Here is a 17,609-nt window from a genome sequence, read left to right as displayed (position 1 = left end):
GTAGTTCATAAATTCATCACTGCTATGCTGATATACAGGATCAGAAGTCACTGACGATTTATTTTTTGTTAATTTAGCCACCGTGTTAAATAAAAACCTAGGGTTGTGCTGGTTTTCTTCTGTTAGTGATGAAAAGTAGGCGGATCTAGAAGTTTTTAGGGCTTTCCTGTATTTTCGAATACTATCCTTCCATGCTGTACGAAATACCTCTAATTTAGTTCATTCAGAAAAGAAGACACTAACATCGTTGGAGATGTCTGCAAGGCTCGTAAGAAACCTATCTCTTTTAAAGTTACTATTAAAAGCTACACCCAAACAAAGACGTGTTATTTTAGAGGCAGCCACAGACGAGTTCATTGTAACATTGTGCTAGGTTGCTCTTAACGTACTCCATGGTAATGTACCACTCACACCACAACAATATCAGAAATTGAAGAGAAGACGTAGTGAAATCAAAATTGTTGCGGATAAAAAGGTTGGAGTTAGTAGAAAACGAAGGTTAATCAATCAACAAGGAGGATTTCTGTTACCCCTTTTAAGTGTGGCTATTCCGTTCATAACCAGTTTGATTGCCCCTATATAATTTTGGTGATGGAGTATGCTGAAAAGATGTTTTTGGTGTCACAAAACCAGTTGGATAAGCTCAAGACTGCCACACCCCGTGAGTCTATTCAACAGGTCGTAGAGGATGATTTGGACATGACTATAAGAAAAATTCTGTACAGGACTGATCTGGAACCATATGAAAAGGCTAAGATGTACACAGCTGTTTTGCAGAGATTTTTATCACTCTCTAAACAAGGGGACAGGGAGACCAACACATTAACATTAACCCTTCCACAACCTGACCTCATTGAAAAAGAAAACCCTGCTGTGCCAGATAGTGTGAGTGTCCAGGACACTATAGATAATGTTACGGATGACATTTTAAAGAATGTTCCAAGGAGGAGCGTGAAAAATGTTCGCTACATTTTAGATAAGATGTCTAAAACTAAAAATGTCACATCCTGGGCTGCTTCAGGCGAGTTTGTGTTTAAAGGCAGAACGATCCCTGGTTGACACATGTACGATTTAGTTAGGGGTGTCATGGCTCCACAAAAGATTGCTGATGAACGGAGACCACTGGGGTGGATCGAGTTTCTGGAATCATTTGGTATTTTAAATATACCATACTCTATGGTACCAAACCACTCTGTCTGACGTGTAATTAACTCTTTAAAAAACAGATTGACAACGCCTGTAACCAGCTCACCTAATCATGATAGAAAAAGAAAGAGATTGAATCCGATCACACCGTCGACACAATCAAATTATTCAGAAGGCCATGTAATTCAAACACCCCCTCTTGACCAGGGTCGGTGGATAAGTTTTTAATCTCTGAGATTTGTTTGTTTTTGTTGATTAGTTATTATATGTATTGTTGAATATTTTTGTATGAAAATAAAAATAAAAAAAAAGATAGATTTTCTGTTCTGTTCTTTAGTGTTTATTGAAAAACATATCAGACATAAACATTTCACCTGTTTGCACACATTGAATACATTTGAAAACATTGTCATTACATCGAGATTGTTTAAGGTTTTTCACAAAAGCTGACACCTTTTTATCATTTTTAATAAAATCATCACTATACAATCTCAACACATAATCATAATCAAACCCCTTAGCCATGTGGTAGAGAAAAAACACACAATGCTGACCGCAAGTGTCTGAAGAAAAATCTTGGACTTGCACAGTCGAATGTTGAACCTCCTTAGAATTGCTTTTAAAACATTTTTGATAATTGGCGGAAAGCCGTGGTAATCTGGTTTATTACCAAAGCTGTCAAAAAAGCATCCTACACCATTCTCATTTATGTAGATGGCTAACCAGTGTTGACCTGGCAGTCCAGAAGGATGTGTGTTCAATATAACCATCAACGGTAATAATTTTTAAATGCAAAGGGGTTTTTATCATATGCTCCTACAAAAGCATCATTATCGACCATTGCTAGTACGATAGATTTTGGTAGAGTTCCTAAGAATAGGTTTTCTTGAGTGCAGACCCTCGATCCAATTGGTATGGAATAATTTTTCAGGCATACTCTGTCGATGGGGTACTTGGCGGTGGTTGAGAGCAGTGCTTGTGCATGGCCCAACCTCACAGCTGGTGATACTGACACTTTTTTCACAAATAGCGATGCTGACAGAATGTTTAGTTTATAGGCTATATTGTCACTCCTCATCAAACAAAATTCATCTTTACCTCTGGTCATCCGAATTTTAATGTCCACTCCATTAAGCATCAGTTTTTCTTGAAAGAAAATATCACTGTGAATGGGTGTGAAGAGCTCGACCACATTGCTGGCGTTGGTAAAGGCCGCTCTTTTTGTCAGACCACGATTTCCCCCTGCAGGGTCCGGAGCATCCATATGCCCCGCTGTGTCTTTGTAAAAGAGTCCAGCAGAGAAAAGTGTTTCCAGGGCATCTTTACCATAATTGATAAGACATTCTATTATGCAGCGATAAGGATATGTGTTAGAGCTCTGTGATATAAGACGATCCCCAAGCGATACATCAACTTGTGAAAATATTGTTGCTCCTGGGTAATTAATAAGTCCAACCGGGGCTCCGTCTGCAATATCTGTACCATCGGGGTTAGTGATTTTGAGACGTAAAAATAACAATGTGTTGTTTAGTTCCACATAATCCTCACCAGTCCCGGCAATAAAAAATTCCAAAGGGGTCGAGTCATAAATCGCAGATAAAGGTGGCACTTCTATATAGGTATTTTTTTCAATAGCGGTTTGAGTTAGTGGTACTGTAAATAGGTCCAGTTCGGTTTTTAAACACTCTTCTGATATGCTGTGTAGTAAGGCCATGATTAAATTATTGTTTTAACAGATCTCTTTCGTCTTTTTGCTGCAGCACCCTTTGATGTACCCTTGCGCTTGCGTTTTACAACTGACGTTTTCTTCGGATGTCGTTTTGTTTTCTTCTGTGTTTGGCCACTCCTCCGCACCCCTGGCGGTCTAGACACTCTTCTGCGACTCATTACCATTAACCCCGATCCGTCTTGGGTGTTGTTGTTGTTGTTTGTTATTAAAAGACTGCGATAATAAATGACTAACAACATCACTTAGTATATTTTTTGCCGCTGATTTAAGATGAGGCTTGGCTATGCTAAATCCACGTCTTAGTAAGGGTACGGCCATTCTAAAGAGGCCACGGAAAAGGCCTCCCAAACCAGCTCCGTACATTACCCCACTCCCGGTGTAACCGGGGAGTCCATTGCCTGCCTGATTCTGGTAATAGGCCACGTAGCGCATGGGGTCAGCATTATGGTTGTTGAAATACATAATTTCCCAATTGACCTCTTAAAAAACATACTGTTTCACGGGTCTGAAGTGTAGTTTAGCACACACCTTTCCGTAACTGAAACGTACGTCCTGATTTTGATCGTCTTTCACTTGTATGCTTATCTCGGTGATGGAAGATTTATTAACCGAAACGTAATGCGGTCGGTCGTATCTAACACAATTAGCCTTGTTACTCTCACCTTCGATATGGACACACCTTAATAGTGGGACATGATAATCACCAACTGATTGATATTCTATTATATCTGTGTATATATACACATGGTGTAGAATCCTCCATTTATGTCTGCTTGATGGGGTGCATACGTCACAGTCTGGTCACTAGTTTCTATAGCAATCCCCTGTTTTAATCCTAAAATGATAGCTAGCTTCCCGAAAAATTTCAATGATGTCTTCGGAGGTCCTTTCAGAAACACCATGTTTTTAACGTGGTCAAAACCAAAACTCACCCCAGATGGCAGGTATGTGTTGATCTCCCTGATCAAGAAAACAATGTCATCATAGTAGCCAGACTTTATTCTGTAAAGTTTGTTTGATATCTTTGGATCTCTGTTAATGAATATCTCAATCTCTTTGTCTTTAGGAGGGTAATCAGTGATGTGTTTATCACTATACGTTGTTTTTGTTGTACCATCATGGTCAAGAATAAACGCTGCATCCTCCTCATTAAATGTGTACCATGACACCGGATATTCAAATTCGATCAACCCTACTTCCCATTCTCCTTTTAGGTTTATAGTTCTCGCTAAGAGGGTTGTAAAATTAGATATTTTATTCTCCGGATAAACAGATGAAGATGCATTGCAGGGGAGCGTAACGTAAAACCCCACCTCAACCATGGTAGGTTTTTACACAAATGTATACACTCTAGACAGGTCATTTTGTTTTATGGGGTGTGTACATCAACCAATTCTTTTTGATCAATCCATGATGCAAATTTCACAGGCCATCCGCGCCATTGTACCAGCAATAATGTTTTGCGGCCCTTCTTCTTCTTGGCTAGAATTTTTTCAACTTTAAATGTATTTTTTGTATTTCTTTTTCATAAAAAACACCATCGATAACATCGCCGTCGTAATCACTCAATCTGTAGACAGGGGGGTCTCGTGGTATACATGTTGTTATGGTGAAAAATGCTTGCGTGTAGTTTTCCTCATAGCCTTTGGTAAAGGGCCCTCTAACTTTAGAAATTCGAACGATATCACCAACTTTGTATTTAAATGAGGGTTTGACATGGCGAGATCTGCTATCACCATATAGATTATGTAACACCACAGATTCGTTTTCCTTGTTTACATCAATCGGCCTCATCTTGATGGTCCTATGATAGCTTGAGTTGTACGCATGTGTTATGTCTTGAAGTATATCGATATAGCGTTTTGAGTTTGTCGCTGTTAAATACCTCCACATTCTACTTTTTAAGGTTCTGTTAAACCGTTCAACAACACATGACTTTAATTCAGAGGCTGTTGTGAAATGTGTAATGTTATACTTTTTTGTGATGTTTTGAAAGTGTTTGTTAAAGAATTCTGCGCCTTTATCCGTCTGTAATACACAAGCGGTCCGACCCTCTTTGAGTATGGATTCAAAAGCTTTAGCAACTTCTAGACCGGTCTTGTTTTTCAACACACGTGTCCAAGCGTATTTACTAAACAGATCTATACATGTCAACAGAAAATGGTTGTTGTCATTTTCCTTGGCATACGCTGACATATCAACTAGATCAGCCTGGAACTGCATGTCAACACCATAGACAAAAACCCTATTCCTTTTGTATTTTAGAGGTGCTGTTTTGTGTAGTGTGTAAGTATCCTGACCGGAGAGCCATTCTGATACCTCTGTATTAGTTAAACGAATACCCGTTTCTTTTAAAACAGCGTCTTTTAAACGTTTTTTACCCCCCAAAGAACCAGGGTTTGAAGGCGTGTAATAAATGTTTTTCATTTGTTCTTCAGACATATTGCTACACCAGTATCCACAAAAGAATGACATAGATGGTTTAAGCGATTAAAGTTTTTATTTCACAACAGTCAAAGAAAAATACATCATACGTCATCTAGGTTGTGTAGGAATTTTATGCACATCACAATGTTTTTCTCAAGAATGTAATCAACCAGTGATTCAATAATCTCACAAACATCAGTCTGGTCATTTCTTGATATTGTAATTACACATAAATCAGTTACATACGTACACATACATAATAAGTCAATAATTCTAATAGAATTACCACATTCAGTCATCAGATCAAAAATTTTTCTGATAGTTACAGAAATTGATTCACCCGCATTAGTGCACATGTGTATCAAATCAGTCCACTCATTTGACACATTTCTTACAACAGACATTAGTTTCTTGAGGTTTGTAAAGCGTTTAACATCCACACCACATCTGTTTACAACAATAACAGATACGCCAACACTGTCATCAACAATCTTGCACAATAAGTTGGTCATCTCACATCTTATACGTCGTTTAAGTAGACATTTAGCCAACCCCGTTGCAAAGCATGAATTCCCCATACCGGCGATAGACTCAGTCAATTTGGACGAAACCTTTCCAACTGTCCACAGCGTCATAGACAAATCTTTCACTGTTGGTATCCACAAGTTTTTCTCTGATTTGGTGAAGCTTTTCCAAAATGTAGACCTCGTTACGCAGTTCGTGCAGAATTGTGTCAACTGACCCCTGAATCCTCAGGGGATGTATTCTTAAACCACAACGGGCCAGTGCTTGAGCTATGATGTGTTTAAGCTCTGGTTTAAACATACCACGAGACAGTTCATCAAAGTTAGTGTCAAAAAAATAGGCATCAGGTTCAAACAGACAGCTGTGTCTAATTTGACTAGGATGGTCGACTTCGCAGCCGATACAGAGTTCTTTCAGTTTTTTGTTGATAAGATGTTCCAGAAGGACCATGACCGTTGCTTTTATGATCTTGAATCCATCAGCACGAATACAACCATCTGTGTTGTTGATCCCTGCTAAGGCAGCGGCCCCTGCTAATGCACCAGCATTTCCGTACGGGGTTGTGATGAATGTCAGGTTGTGATACCCCAGATCCGTACAAAATTTATCCAACCAACTGTTGTCACAAGGGGGCAAGTCTTTGTCCATTGGTGTTGCATTGTCATCAGGCATTGCTGGGGCAGTCCAGGGGTTGATGGCTTAAGTGGGTGGCGACAGAGTTTCTTGAGACATGTTAAGCGGTTGTAGTGAGCAATTCAAACTGGAACCATTTTTAATGGCTGTAGTAGGTGTGTGGTGTTAAGAGGCTGTCCTTGGTGTTAGTGACACACCTCTCGGGGTGGAACAACTGCACTTTAACGGAAGTGTATCGCTCATAGAGGTCACACCATTTAAACATTTTATCAATGCATGAAAAAATGTTGTCAAGCATACGAACATCTTTTCACTGAAACAAAAATATCAAGTCATAGTACCTGTGATGCTCAAGCTCTGGAATCGGCCATGCATGTTCACGGAGTTTTGTCTTGTTGTTGCAACGAAATATATATACACAGTCTTCCGGCAACTTTTTACTATGGTCACCAACCACACGAAACCTTGTTTCAGGAAGTACGCTGTCCCACTCCGCTGTGTACAAAGGATCATCGCCACAGTCGTTCAAATCTCTCCAAACATAATTGTAAAATATAAACCAGTCTTTGGCCGGGAAAATCAGACAGGGGTCCTGTGATGTGAAATCATCTCCAAGATCACCTGTATAGAGCTCTACTGTGCGCGACGCCTTGTCAAACAGATACCTTCCCACACGATTGCCAGACATTGGGAAATCACGTTTCACATAATCAGGTTCTTCATGGAGAAACTTTGTCAGACTAACTCTCTGTCTTTTCTTAGGTGCAAAAGTCAACTTTTCATTCATTTCCACAGGTCCTCTTGTCGGTGAAATACACGATACCTTTCGGCCGGTTTTAGCAGCCTTTGGAGCAGCCATTGTATCAGTAGAGTTGGTTGTTTAAAATACAGCTTTTCTAAACATAGTTTAAATACCCATGCATGATCAGGGGGGTGTGAAAACAACAAGGTCTGGAATATATCAACATCAGTGCTTCTTATTTTCTTTAACTCATCTTTTATTGCTTTCATTCACAGGAGGTCAAAGACCAAGCATTCTCAAACCAAATCCTTATCTCTACAGCAAAGAAGGGGGGTGTGTGAAACAACGAGGCCTGGACATTATAACCTGTTTTCCTGAGCAACAACAAAGGGTTCATAAATGTACACAGGATGTACGGTCAAAGGTCATAATCATAAACCTGGCAGGGGGTAATAAATTATGGGTAATAAATCACGTTTTTGACATTCGGTGTATCATATTTACTACTTAGCTCCGCTTTAAAAGGATAGTTCACCCAAAAATGAAAATTCTGTAATCATTTACTCACTCTCTTGTCATTTCAAACCTGTACGACTTTCTTCCACAGAACACAAAAGAAGATATTTTGAAGAATGTTGGTAACCAAACCATGGCAGTACCCATTGATTTGCATTGGTTTTGTGTCAATTCATTGTCAGCGAAGGGGTACCGCCATTGTTCGTTTACCAACATTCTTCAAAATATCTTCTTTTGTGTTCTGTATAAGAAGGTCATATACATAGGTTTAAAATGACAAGAGTCAAGAGTCAACCATGTACTTGTTACATAGAATAGTATATAATGCTATTCTACTCTCATTGTGGGTCTGAAAGTGACGCAATGGGTCATTGTGGTTTTTCCCAAGAATGCTAATTGTTCAATCTATGATATTTTGCAAATTCTCTTTTGACTCTAGCTCATCAAATCTCTAGCTCTTCTTTTGTAAGACTTGCAATAATACCATGAGAGTCGTACTCTATTATACAGTATTACATAGTATACAATGGCTGTGTATGTGAGTGCATTATGTATGAATAAAGATGTACAGTATATGTAAATGCTTATTTATGTATATGTTCTTATGTTTTTTAAGGTTGTATCTTTGTGTGTTGCTTGTTTGATTTTCTTCTTGTACAGCTGCGTTGGTACAATGCAAATTGTAAAAAGCAAATACATTTTTCGTGACTTGACTTAACCACATCACATCACCAACGTAGCGAAAAATGACAGACTATCATTGAAAATGAATGATGTCTGATTGTATTTTTGATGGAAACTGCCATGTGTGTATGCCTCTTAGGTCAATACTTTGGCAGAGTAAATACATATCCTTTACACTGTCTGAACAAATCGTGTTTATTATTATTTCTACAAATGTTTTCATATGTGTGTGTTTACCTGTTTATATGACTAGCATTCTGTGGCAGTGAAATAAAGTCAACTTTGTTGTTGTGAGCGTGACTTTGGGGAAAATCTGCCGTATTTGTGCACATACTCACGTGTACATGGGCTGGACTTTTAGTTAGCTACGACTTGAAATCGGTGTGTAAGAAAGAAAGAATTCATAGTATTTATAAACAATCCATTTGTTATTCTTTTGGTATTTGTCTAAATACTGAATTTCAAGTGGACTGGATTTTGTTTTTCCTGGCTGATGCGTTCCATGATGCTTTGGGGCGGACATGCAGAGTTTTCTTCTGCAGATCTGATCCCTTCATAATTGAATACATTTCTGATAAACATTCACGATGCATGTAGGAATACAAAAGAACACACCTGTGAAATGTACTGCAGCTGTATTAAAATGCTCAAACAGATGACTAAAGACTAGAAATAGATTTGTGGTGTTTGGAGATTAATCAAAAATAACTCATTGATTACTGACAGACGCAGGGCAGTGAGACGTGGTCAAATATATGACTGACTTTCATTGGTGGAGTTAATGTGGCATTTTAAAACCAAAAGCTAAGGAGGGCAAGTCAGTTTTAGCACACACATTAAAATCATGACTTCAACATGAAACTGACATAAAAATGGATAAAATACGATAAACTTAAACAGATTCAGGTTTTATCGAGAACTATTTATCTGTGCATGAAAAAATACTTTTATGAAGCCTGGCATTATATGTCCATTCTTATTGCATTAAAATGCATGCATCATGCCAAGTAAATAACAGTTACATTTTTACCTACCTTTGTAAATATGGTGATTTTTGATGAACTCATAGTACACATTTAGATGTCCATACATCCCAGGTGAGTATCTACGACCCTCTGGATGCGAGCTACGGACGGGGCCTACGCCAAAGAACTTTACCATATAATATTTTGCTCACATTTTCTGGTCAGTTGTTAAGTAAATGTCATCTTGCCTCCTTTCTGGCAGAAATAACTCTCATAATCTTGACATTGAATTATATCTTATTACATCATATGAGTTATCTTTTAATTCTTATTGTAACGTTACATACAAATTCAGAATTACTAAATTACTTCATACAAACAGATTACTAAAAAGGGTTGCGAATGTACAACCCATGTGGGTGTTTCATTTTTTGGATGAAATCAACTTTCAGCAAAGCTGTTATTGCTGGTGAGATACCCTATATTCATAAACAAATCTCATTTGTGAGTCATTTTCCTTCTATTTATAACTAAACCAAAATCAAGAACAGATACACTTAGCCTGCAAACTTGTAAAGCTCATAAGGCCTAATCTATCACAGACACATCACTATTTATGTTGTAGCCTAGTGAGGGTGCCTCTTTATTTAAGTAGTGTTTATTATGAGAATTACTGATCTATGGCATTGCGGTTACTCACACAGACATGAAAGGCATTCATGAGTGTGTGAATGCGGCTCTATGTGAACTGTTTTGTCAGCCATCTGCGAAACCTGTTTATGTTATGCAGTTAATAGGGAGGCCATTCACGCTACCGTGCCAATACGATCGGGTTTCACGCGTGCTGAGCTCTGGAGCGAGTCTATCACTACACACTCTGTTTGTAAGGCTGTTGGGAAAGCACTTTTAAACCTCTTTTTAAAGATTTCTCCTGACAGTCTCAATCCAGCCTTTCAACAGGGTGAGCTAAAAACAGGAAGCAATCTTCTCTCTCTTAAGGCTGTATTCAGGTCCACTAAATGTCAAGTTCAATGAAACAAATGTTTTGATTAGGGCTGTCAACGTTAACGCGTTAACGCATGCGATTAATTTTTTCAAATTAACGCGTGAGAAAATATTTATCGCAATTAACGGAGCATCCGTTTGTTTTGACATCCTTTGTCTAGCGTTACATTATGTAATCGCGCTCTTATTCGTGTACAGGCTTTTAAACCACTTAAGCGCGATTTGAAACAGTTGCTTTGACGCGTTCAATGGAGATAGACAGCTTCTAAACTGTGGGACGCGGCAAAACGCAACGCGAGGTCCAGTCTGGTGTAAACAGTCACAGGCTGAAGGCTGCGTCGGTGAATCTCTGTCAGACAGCGCATCCGTGTTAAGTTATTTTTCGTGTACATCATTATTTTTAAAAATTCACTTGTTTTGCACTTGTAATCTTGAATTAAAAATGTTAACCCCCTCCCTCCCCTCGAAACGACCTCTCTTCACATCTGGTCACGAGGGCGGGGCTGCAATGACTGACAGATTGCAAACTGGATTACAAATCTGACTCCATTTTGTTGGCAACACCCAACTTTTAACGATCCAATCAGTACTCGATGAACGAAATCAAGTCCCGCCCTACATTTTGTCTGGATTTTGTGGTCAGGACATGGGCCTAATTTATCAATCGAATGAAGAAACGAGCCCAGATCCGTGCGCAGAAATCATTTTATGACAGGGTTCACGTGTGATTCATCAAACATTCATATGCCGGTGTTACAGCAAATTCTGTGACCGTCATATTCTGTGACCCTAGGAGGCACTGTTGTCGCTGTGCAAATACACACTAAATCCTTGGTGTTTCGAGTCTGACGTCATCACGCAGCCGAGTCTGACGTCATCATGCAGCTGTGTTTTTTAGACAAGTTCAAACATCATATGTAGTTAGATACTTTAGGGTTAGGGTGTGGGTTAGGGTAAGGGTGGGTTAGGGTTCCACTAGAGGAAGGGCCGGATTAACCATATGGGCAACTGGGCAATTGCCCAGGGGCCCACGACCTCTAAAGGGCCCAGGGCGGTGACGCCAATCAACGTGCACTGAGCCGGTCGCGTGACGGCAAGCTCCGCTACACACAACACAACTCAAAAAATGCAAACATGGAGAAGCTAAGTGGGAGCGCTAAACGGAAATTAAAAAAGGAGAAGGATATCAGGAACGCAGAAAATTTAAAATATATACCGAAAATAGGGAATTTCTTCACGCTAGTAAATGTTAGCAACTGTTCTGCTAAGGCAGCATCCGTCAACGAGGACAGCTCAGCTAGTCAGGACATTTCTTCACTGCCGGCGCTAGCTAATGTTCACAGCCCCGAGAGCGAAGAGCCCCCGGCAGCATCTTCAACCGACGGCCCGGATTCTGCTGCGAGTGCGACCGTTGAGGGAAGCGGTGATGGTCGAGTCTCACCGCCATCTGAGCCGCTCGTCGAGTCTGCGAGCAGCCCCTGTACCTCAACGCCTCTACTCCCTGTGGATCCTGCACTGTGGGGGCCGGTTACAGAGCCGCTCCGTGAAGAGGCGATCTTCCGAGGGCCTGCAGCTTTCCAGAACCGGTCTGCCAAGTGTCTTGCTTCGGTGAGGGAGTCCGGACTTGGGAGTAGGACACGCTCCCTCACCAACGATCTGCTTCATTGCCAGATTATGTAGCATTTCTTTTTGTCTTGTCTAATTGAGAGAAATTGACAGATTTCCAAATGTTTATCTTGCACAAAAATGTTTAACCCTTGCCTGTCTTGTTGAACTGTGATGTGACAGGTTGTTTTCTGTTTTAAAACAAGTTAAAATGAGTTTAGGAGCAGATGATACTGCATTTTATTTATGTTTTCGTTGTGGTGGCTCCATGAAAATGCTGTAAATTGTTTATTGTTGTTGAGAGAAAACAGCAGATTTCAAAATGTTTATATTGCACTATAATTTGATTGTCCTGTTGAATTCTGAGATGACAGGGTGATTTCTGTTTAAAATGAGCTGAGGACCAAAATGCTACTTGATTCTAGGAGATTATGGATTTTTGTTTGTGTCTTGTCTGTGGACTTCCTCTGTGATGGCTCTATCAATTCAATACATTTGTGTTGGGAGTAGGTGTTGTTAAATAAATATTGGATGCTTTGAAAATGGTTGCTTATTTAATTTTTGTGTGAAAATGGAGGACACTTCCTTCACTCTCTATGTAGTGGGTCAATTTTGCCAGATTATACTGATGCCAATGCGTTTTGTTTTCATAACATCATGAGTGAATGGCTTTGACAAGAGAACACTGTGGTGCATTTGTAGTTCTATGAGCATTTGCACATCTGTACATCAAAATGCACTTGATGACAGTTAGTTATTGAAACATTGAGTATATTTACTGTATTACTGTAATTTATTCAGTATTTTGCCAGATTATGGTGATCCTGGGGTCGTGATGATGGGGCCCTTGAATATTGTTTCCCCGGGTACAGTGAAGTGTTAATCTGGCCCTGACTAGAGGGAATTTCTAATACTCTGTATATTTATATACTTACACTCTGTATAATCCCATCTGTGCCCCTCCATATCATGTCAAGTATCATTTTCATGTCTATCTTTCAAGTAACTGAACTTGAAGCTTTTTTTGTATTCCAGAGCATGATTACAATTTTTTTTGAGAAATGTTAATAGGGCAGAATGTTTATGTTCCTGTCTTGGCCTCCCCAATATGGTGCCATGATTCGCCCATCATCAGCCCTTCTAAATGTACATATACTGTATTGGAAAAATACTTTTGGGACACTAAAGTCAGGAGAAGATGTACATGCATTTTTAGGTTTATACAATGTCTGTAATGATAGAACGTAAAAAGATGAAGAAATCATGTTATCATATAACTAACTAAAAGCAAACTTATAAAACAATAACAAACAAGTGAAAAATGAACACTTGAACATACATCAGCTAAAATGTCAGAAACCATTTTTGGCCAAAATATATTTGAAGTGCAATTGGATTTTTTACGTTTGGGGCGTTTATGAACTACACTGCAGCCAGACACCAGGGGGCGCTTCGTTTCATTTGTGCTGGACCTGTGCGGCACGCCTGGTTGCTATTAAGTACAGCTTTAATATCTAAGATGTAAAATGCATAAGGGATAGTTCACCCAAGGATAGAAATTATGTCATTAATTATTCAACCTTGTGTGGTTCAAAACCTGTACTCTTTCTTCACACAAAATATGATATTTTGAGAAATGTTGTTTCAGTTGTTGGGGTCCAATGTTGTTTGGTTACCAACAGTCTTTAAAATATCTTCAAAAGAGTTTGGAATGACAGGAGGGCGAACAAATTTTACAGTATTAACATATGGTAATACATAATGGTTCTTTTCCATGAACAACCAGTTAAAGGTTTTTAAAAGAACCATTTCTTTTACGAAAGCTTTTACTAAAATCTTTTTCTACAACAAAGAACCCTTTGTGCAACAGAAAGTTGTGGATGTTAAGGGTTCTTTATGGGACCTACTATCCAACAAAGAACCTTGTGCAAACTTTAAGAAACCTTTTTTAAGTGTTTTATGGTCACTTTTGTAAGGCATAGTTCGTGTCAGGAACTACCTGCTTAAACTCTATTTAAAAAGCCTATCACCTTGTGTCACAGTAAAAATAAACACATTGAATGACTCGCTGGTTGTTCCGCCCATTTCGACAAACTCCAGCATCACAGAACAGCTTGCGCAGTCCCTCAACACATCCACAGATCTCTCACAGCTCAAGACACATGGATAAATGTCATCAATCTAGTAAAAGGTGTCAGTCGGGGTGAACTTTTTCATCTGTCATCGGATTCATGAACTTTGAAGGTGAGTGTGTACAAAGTTTAAGTTATTAAAGAGTTGAATGTGGAGCAAATTTGAAACAAGCAGAGATAAACTTTTCAGTTAGGTGGAGACAGTGACAGCTTGTTTTGTACTAGATTATTTACACACTGCATATTAAACACTGCAAAATATATAATTTTGATACCTCATCACTGTGTTATGTACTGCTTTCTCCAGAGGTAAACCAATAATGAGTTACATTTTACTTTTGACATTTTTAATAGTATTATCGACCCACTGCATTAGTCTTTGTGAATAATAATTTCTATTTATAATAATGAAATAATTGGCTTTTCAGGCTTTCTCACAGTACATTTTAAACACTACATTGTTAAAATTGACCAATACAGAACACACAATTGTTTTTCGATTCGCAGTGTTATTCACTTACATTTATCAGTACATACATAATAACACGTTACTTTTGTTTCTTTTTACAATGTTAAGTATTCACTACAATGTGCTGCCTATGTTTGATATACCACCACCAATTTTCTTTCCTTACTTTTAAACAAGTTTATTTACAGACTAATTCAAAAGTTTTTCTTACATCTTTGCTCAGGACATTTGTGCCCATTATTCAGGCTATTCCAGACTTTAATTTCAGTCTAGTAACTCTTGGATTTTATGTAACACAACAGCATAAGAACACATTAGCTTCTATACATTAACCCCAAATGATTTCACCTCCAGAGGCATAGTAACAATTTCAGTTAAAATGTGAGTGCTGTTGGACTACCTGTTATGTCAGGTAACTGTAAAGGTGTTGTACTTCACTATGAGGCTCTGAAGGACAAGTGAATAGTTCAATGGACTGCACTGTTACATGTACCATGTAACACTAAAAAACGTCTTCTTAAAAATTGCAGTGTAAATAATGATTTGGAAAAGATACATTGTGAAAAATAGGATGCGACCTTAAGCAAAATCTCATTTGTAACCATTTAAGAAGGTGTCTAATTCAAACGGTATGAATTATATTGTACATGTCATTTGTACACAGGATCTGCTTTCGTTCCAGTGACATTAAATTTAGGGGTGGGGCTTCATTCTTGTTTTTTTCTAATAATCATACGTTTTGTACTATTTACAATTTCAAATTCATACGAAACCACCACCTCATAAAATAGTTGCATTTTCTAGTGAGTTTAGGTTAAGTTAGTAAAATAGTAGTAAAGGGCCGGGTTTAGGGGGGGCTAGTGGGAAATTGCCCCCCTCAGATTTTTCTTGGCCCCCTCCTAAAATCTCCAGATGACAATTACAATAATTAAAAAATAAATAAAAATAATAATAACAAGTACATTGTCTACTATATATAATGACCTGTTAATTTAATAACAGAAAAATGAAAGAAAAATAATAATGTAATAAACTATGATTATATCTAACCAGAATATATGATTGCCCCCCAGTTGAGCAAGCCTAGTACCAGGCCTGAAAATAGGAGGACGGTACAATTGACTATACTGTACACCTATCACTCACTGCCTGATTTTCAATTATGGCATCTACCTTGAATAAGGACCATACCAGGATTATGTTAGGAGCCTGGTAACTCCAGATCTCTTCTTTTCCTTCCCTCAGGTAAAGAAGCAAAATGGCACACCCTCGGCCTCTCCTGTTCGGTCTAAATACATTGGCTGTGGTAGTATCTCTGGTGTATAGTGGTGATTTTACCACAAAGAACGAAGAAGACTGCCATTTGCTGCAGATGAAGATCCCAACGATCCAGGACCAGATCACAATGAGGCTTCAAAGCCCAGAATTCATTGCCGATGACTTCAGTAAGCTGGGAGTGATGTGTGGGATCGAGTGCCAAAGAAACCTGCCAAAACTGAGGCCTTCCGAGCTGGAACGATTGCTCTCATACGAAACAATCTACGCGAATGGAACGCGCACCTTCACCAAAATCAAACTGAATGGGGTCACCGATTTAAAAAACACGTCTGTTGTCTGCAAGCCGGGACACCTCAAGCGCAGGAAACGACAGGTGTATGGCATAGATGGGCGCTTTGTGATCACAGATAAACATTTCACCACCAACTACCCGTTTTCTGCCTCCGTGAAGCTTTCCACCGGCTGCTCGGGAATCCTGGTGTCCCCAAGACACGTTCTGACTGCGGCTCACTGTGTTCACGATGGACGAGGCTATCTAAAAGGAAGCAGGAGACTCCGAGTGGGTATCATGAAGCTTCGCTCCAAACGCAAGAGAGGGCAGCAGCGAGGGAACAGGAGGAGAGGACAGAAGATGAAAGATAGTCAAGTGAAAAATACGGAAAAAGATGTAGCCACTGAAGGACAAGTAGTTAAAAAAGACAAGGAACACAGGAGAAAGAACCGTATCAGACGTAATTCTGATTCAGATCAGTCCAAATTAACAGAGACAGACTCCAGGCAGCCATCGTTCCGGTGGACGCGTGTCAAACTAACACAAGTGCCAACTGGCTGGATGAACAGAGAGGGAAATGAAGTCTCAGCTGACTATGATTACGCCTTACTGGAGCTGAAAAGACCCCAGAAGATGAGATACATGGAATTAGGCATCGTTCCTGTAGTCAAAGACATCCCAGCAGGAAGAATTCACTTCTCTGGTTTTGATAACGATCAGTCGGGGAAGGTGGTCTACCGTTTCTGTTCAGTCTTAGAGGAATCCAACGATCTACTGTACCAGTACTGTGATGCTCAAAATGGATCTAGTGGAGCTGGAGTGTACGTACGGCTCCAAGAGCCCGACGGTAAACGTGGAGGGAAAAGAAAGTGGAGGAGAAAGGTTATTGGTGTGTTCTCTGGACACCAGTGGGTGGAGGTTAATGGTACACAGGAAGACTTTAATGTTGCAGTCAGGATTACACCTACAAAATATGCCCAGATATGCAACTGGATACATGGAGATGCCAGCCGCTGTAAACTGGTGTAATTATATTTATAACAGGTGTAACATGTCAACAGGTCCTCAGAAACTGGTGCTGTTTGAGGCCAAAAATGTGACATTGCACATACAAAGCATCTGTAGTAGAATTTTTTGCTAGGAAAGTGACGCTGTAGTATTTATTTTTCAAATGGCTAAATTTGAGATTGTTGGCATGTTTATGTTCAAATCTCCAGCAAAGTTCACAGTAATTCAATTAACTACTGAAATGAAGCAAAGCAGCTTGACTTATTCAAAATTGTACTTAGCAACCCAAAAATAAAAGTTTGGTCAATATTTTCTCAACCCCCTTTCATTGCAAATCAGGTCTTGTTTCCGACATAGAACAGGTAGTGACTTTTACTTCTGCTATATGCACTTTTAGTTTGAATGTGTTGTGTTGCTAAAAACTTTAATCTCTTTCATGAGAAAGAATATTCCTTTGACTGTGGGAGTGAACAA

The 17,609-nt window shown here is 39.2% G+C and overlaps 2 protein-coding genes across 2 annotated transcripts in view; both read left to right on the top strand.

Moving 5' to 3' along the window:
- The window catches only part of LOC130550055 (2-epi-5-epi-valiolone synthase), a 26,913-nt gene extending 22,964 nt beyond the window's left edge, over nt 1–3,949 (top strand). The window contains exon 5 of the mRNA XM_057327397.1: nt 3,942–3,949. Within this exon, the coding sequence (XP_057183380.1) occupies nt 3,942–3,949 (8 nt within the window). The remainder of the gene's footprint in view (nt 1–3,941) is intronic.
- Nucleotides 3,950–14,141: 10,192 nt separating this feature from the next.
- LOC130550051 (inactive serine protease 35) lies at nt 14,142–17,568 on the top strand. The gene is made up of 2 exons (XM_057327392.1): nt 14,142–14,221; nt 15,824–17,568. The coding sequence occupies exon 2, from the start codon at nt 15,837–15,839 to the stop codon at nt 17,154–17,156; it is 1,320 nt and encodes a 439-aa protein (XP_057183375.1). The 5' UTR covers nt 14,142–14,221; nt 15,824–15,836; the 3' UTR covers nt 17,157–17,568.
- The last annotated feature ends 41 nt before the right edge of the window (nt 17,569–17,609 follow it).

Source organism: Triplophysa rosa, unplaced genomic scaffold (genome assembly GCF_024868665.1).
Source record: "Triplophysa rosa unplaced genomic scaffold, Trosa_1v2 scaffold228_ERROPOS374949, whole genome shotgun sequence".
In the NCBI taxonomy this organism is placed as follows: Eukaryota; Metazoa; Chordata; class Actinopteri; order Cypriniformes; family Nemacheilidae; genus Triplophysa; species Triplophysa rosa.
Note: the sequence above shows the minus strand (reverse complement) of the source record. Positions and strands in the feature narration are given on the sequence as shown.

Excerpts from the sequence above, each read along its gene's own strand:
- LOC130550051 (XM_057327392.1), top strand. The coding sequence starts at position 15,837 with ATGGCACACCCTCGGCCTCTCCTGTTCGGTCTAAATACATTGGCTGTG.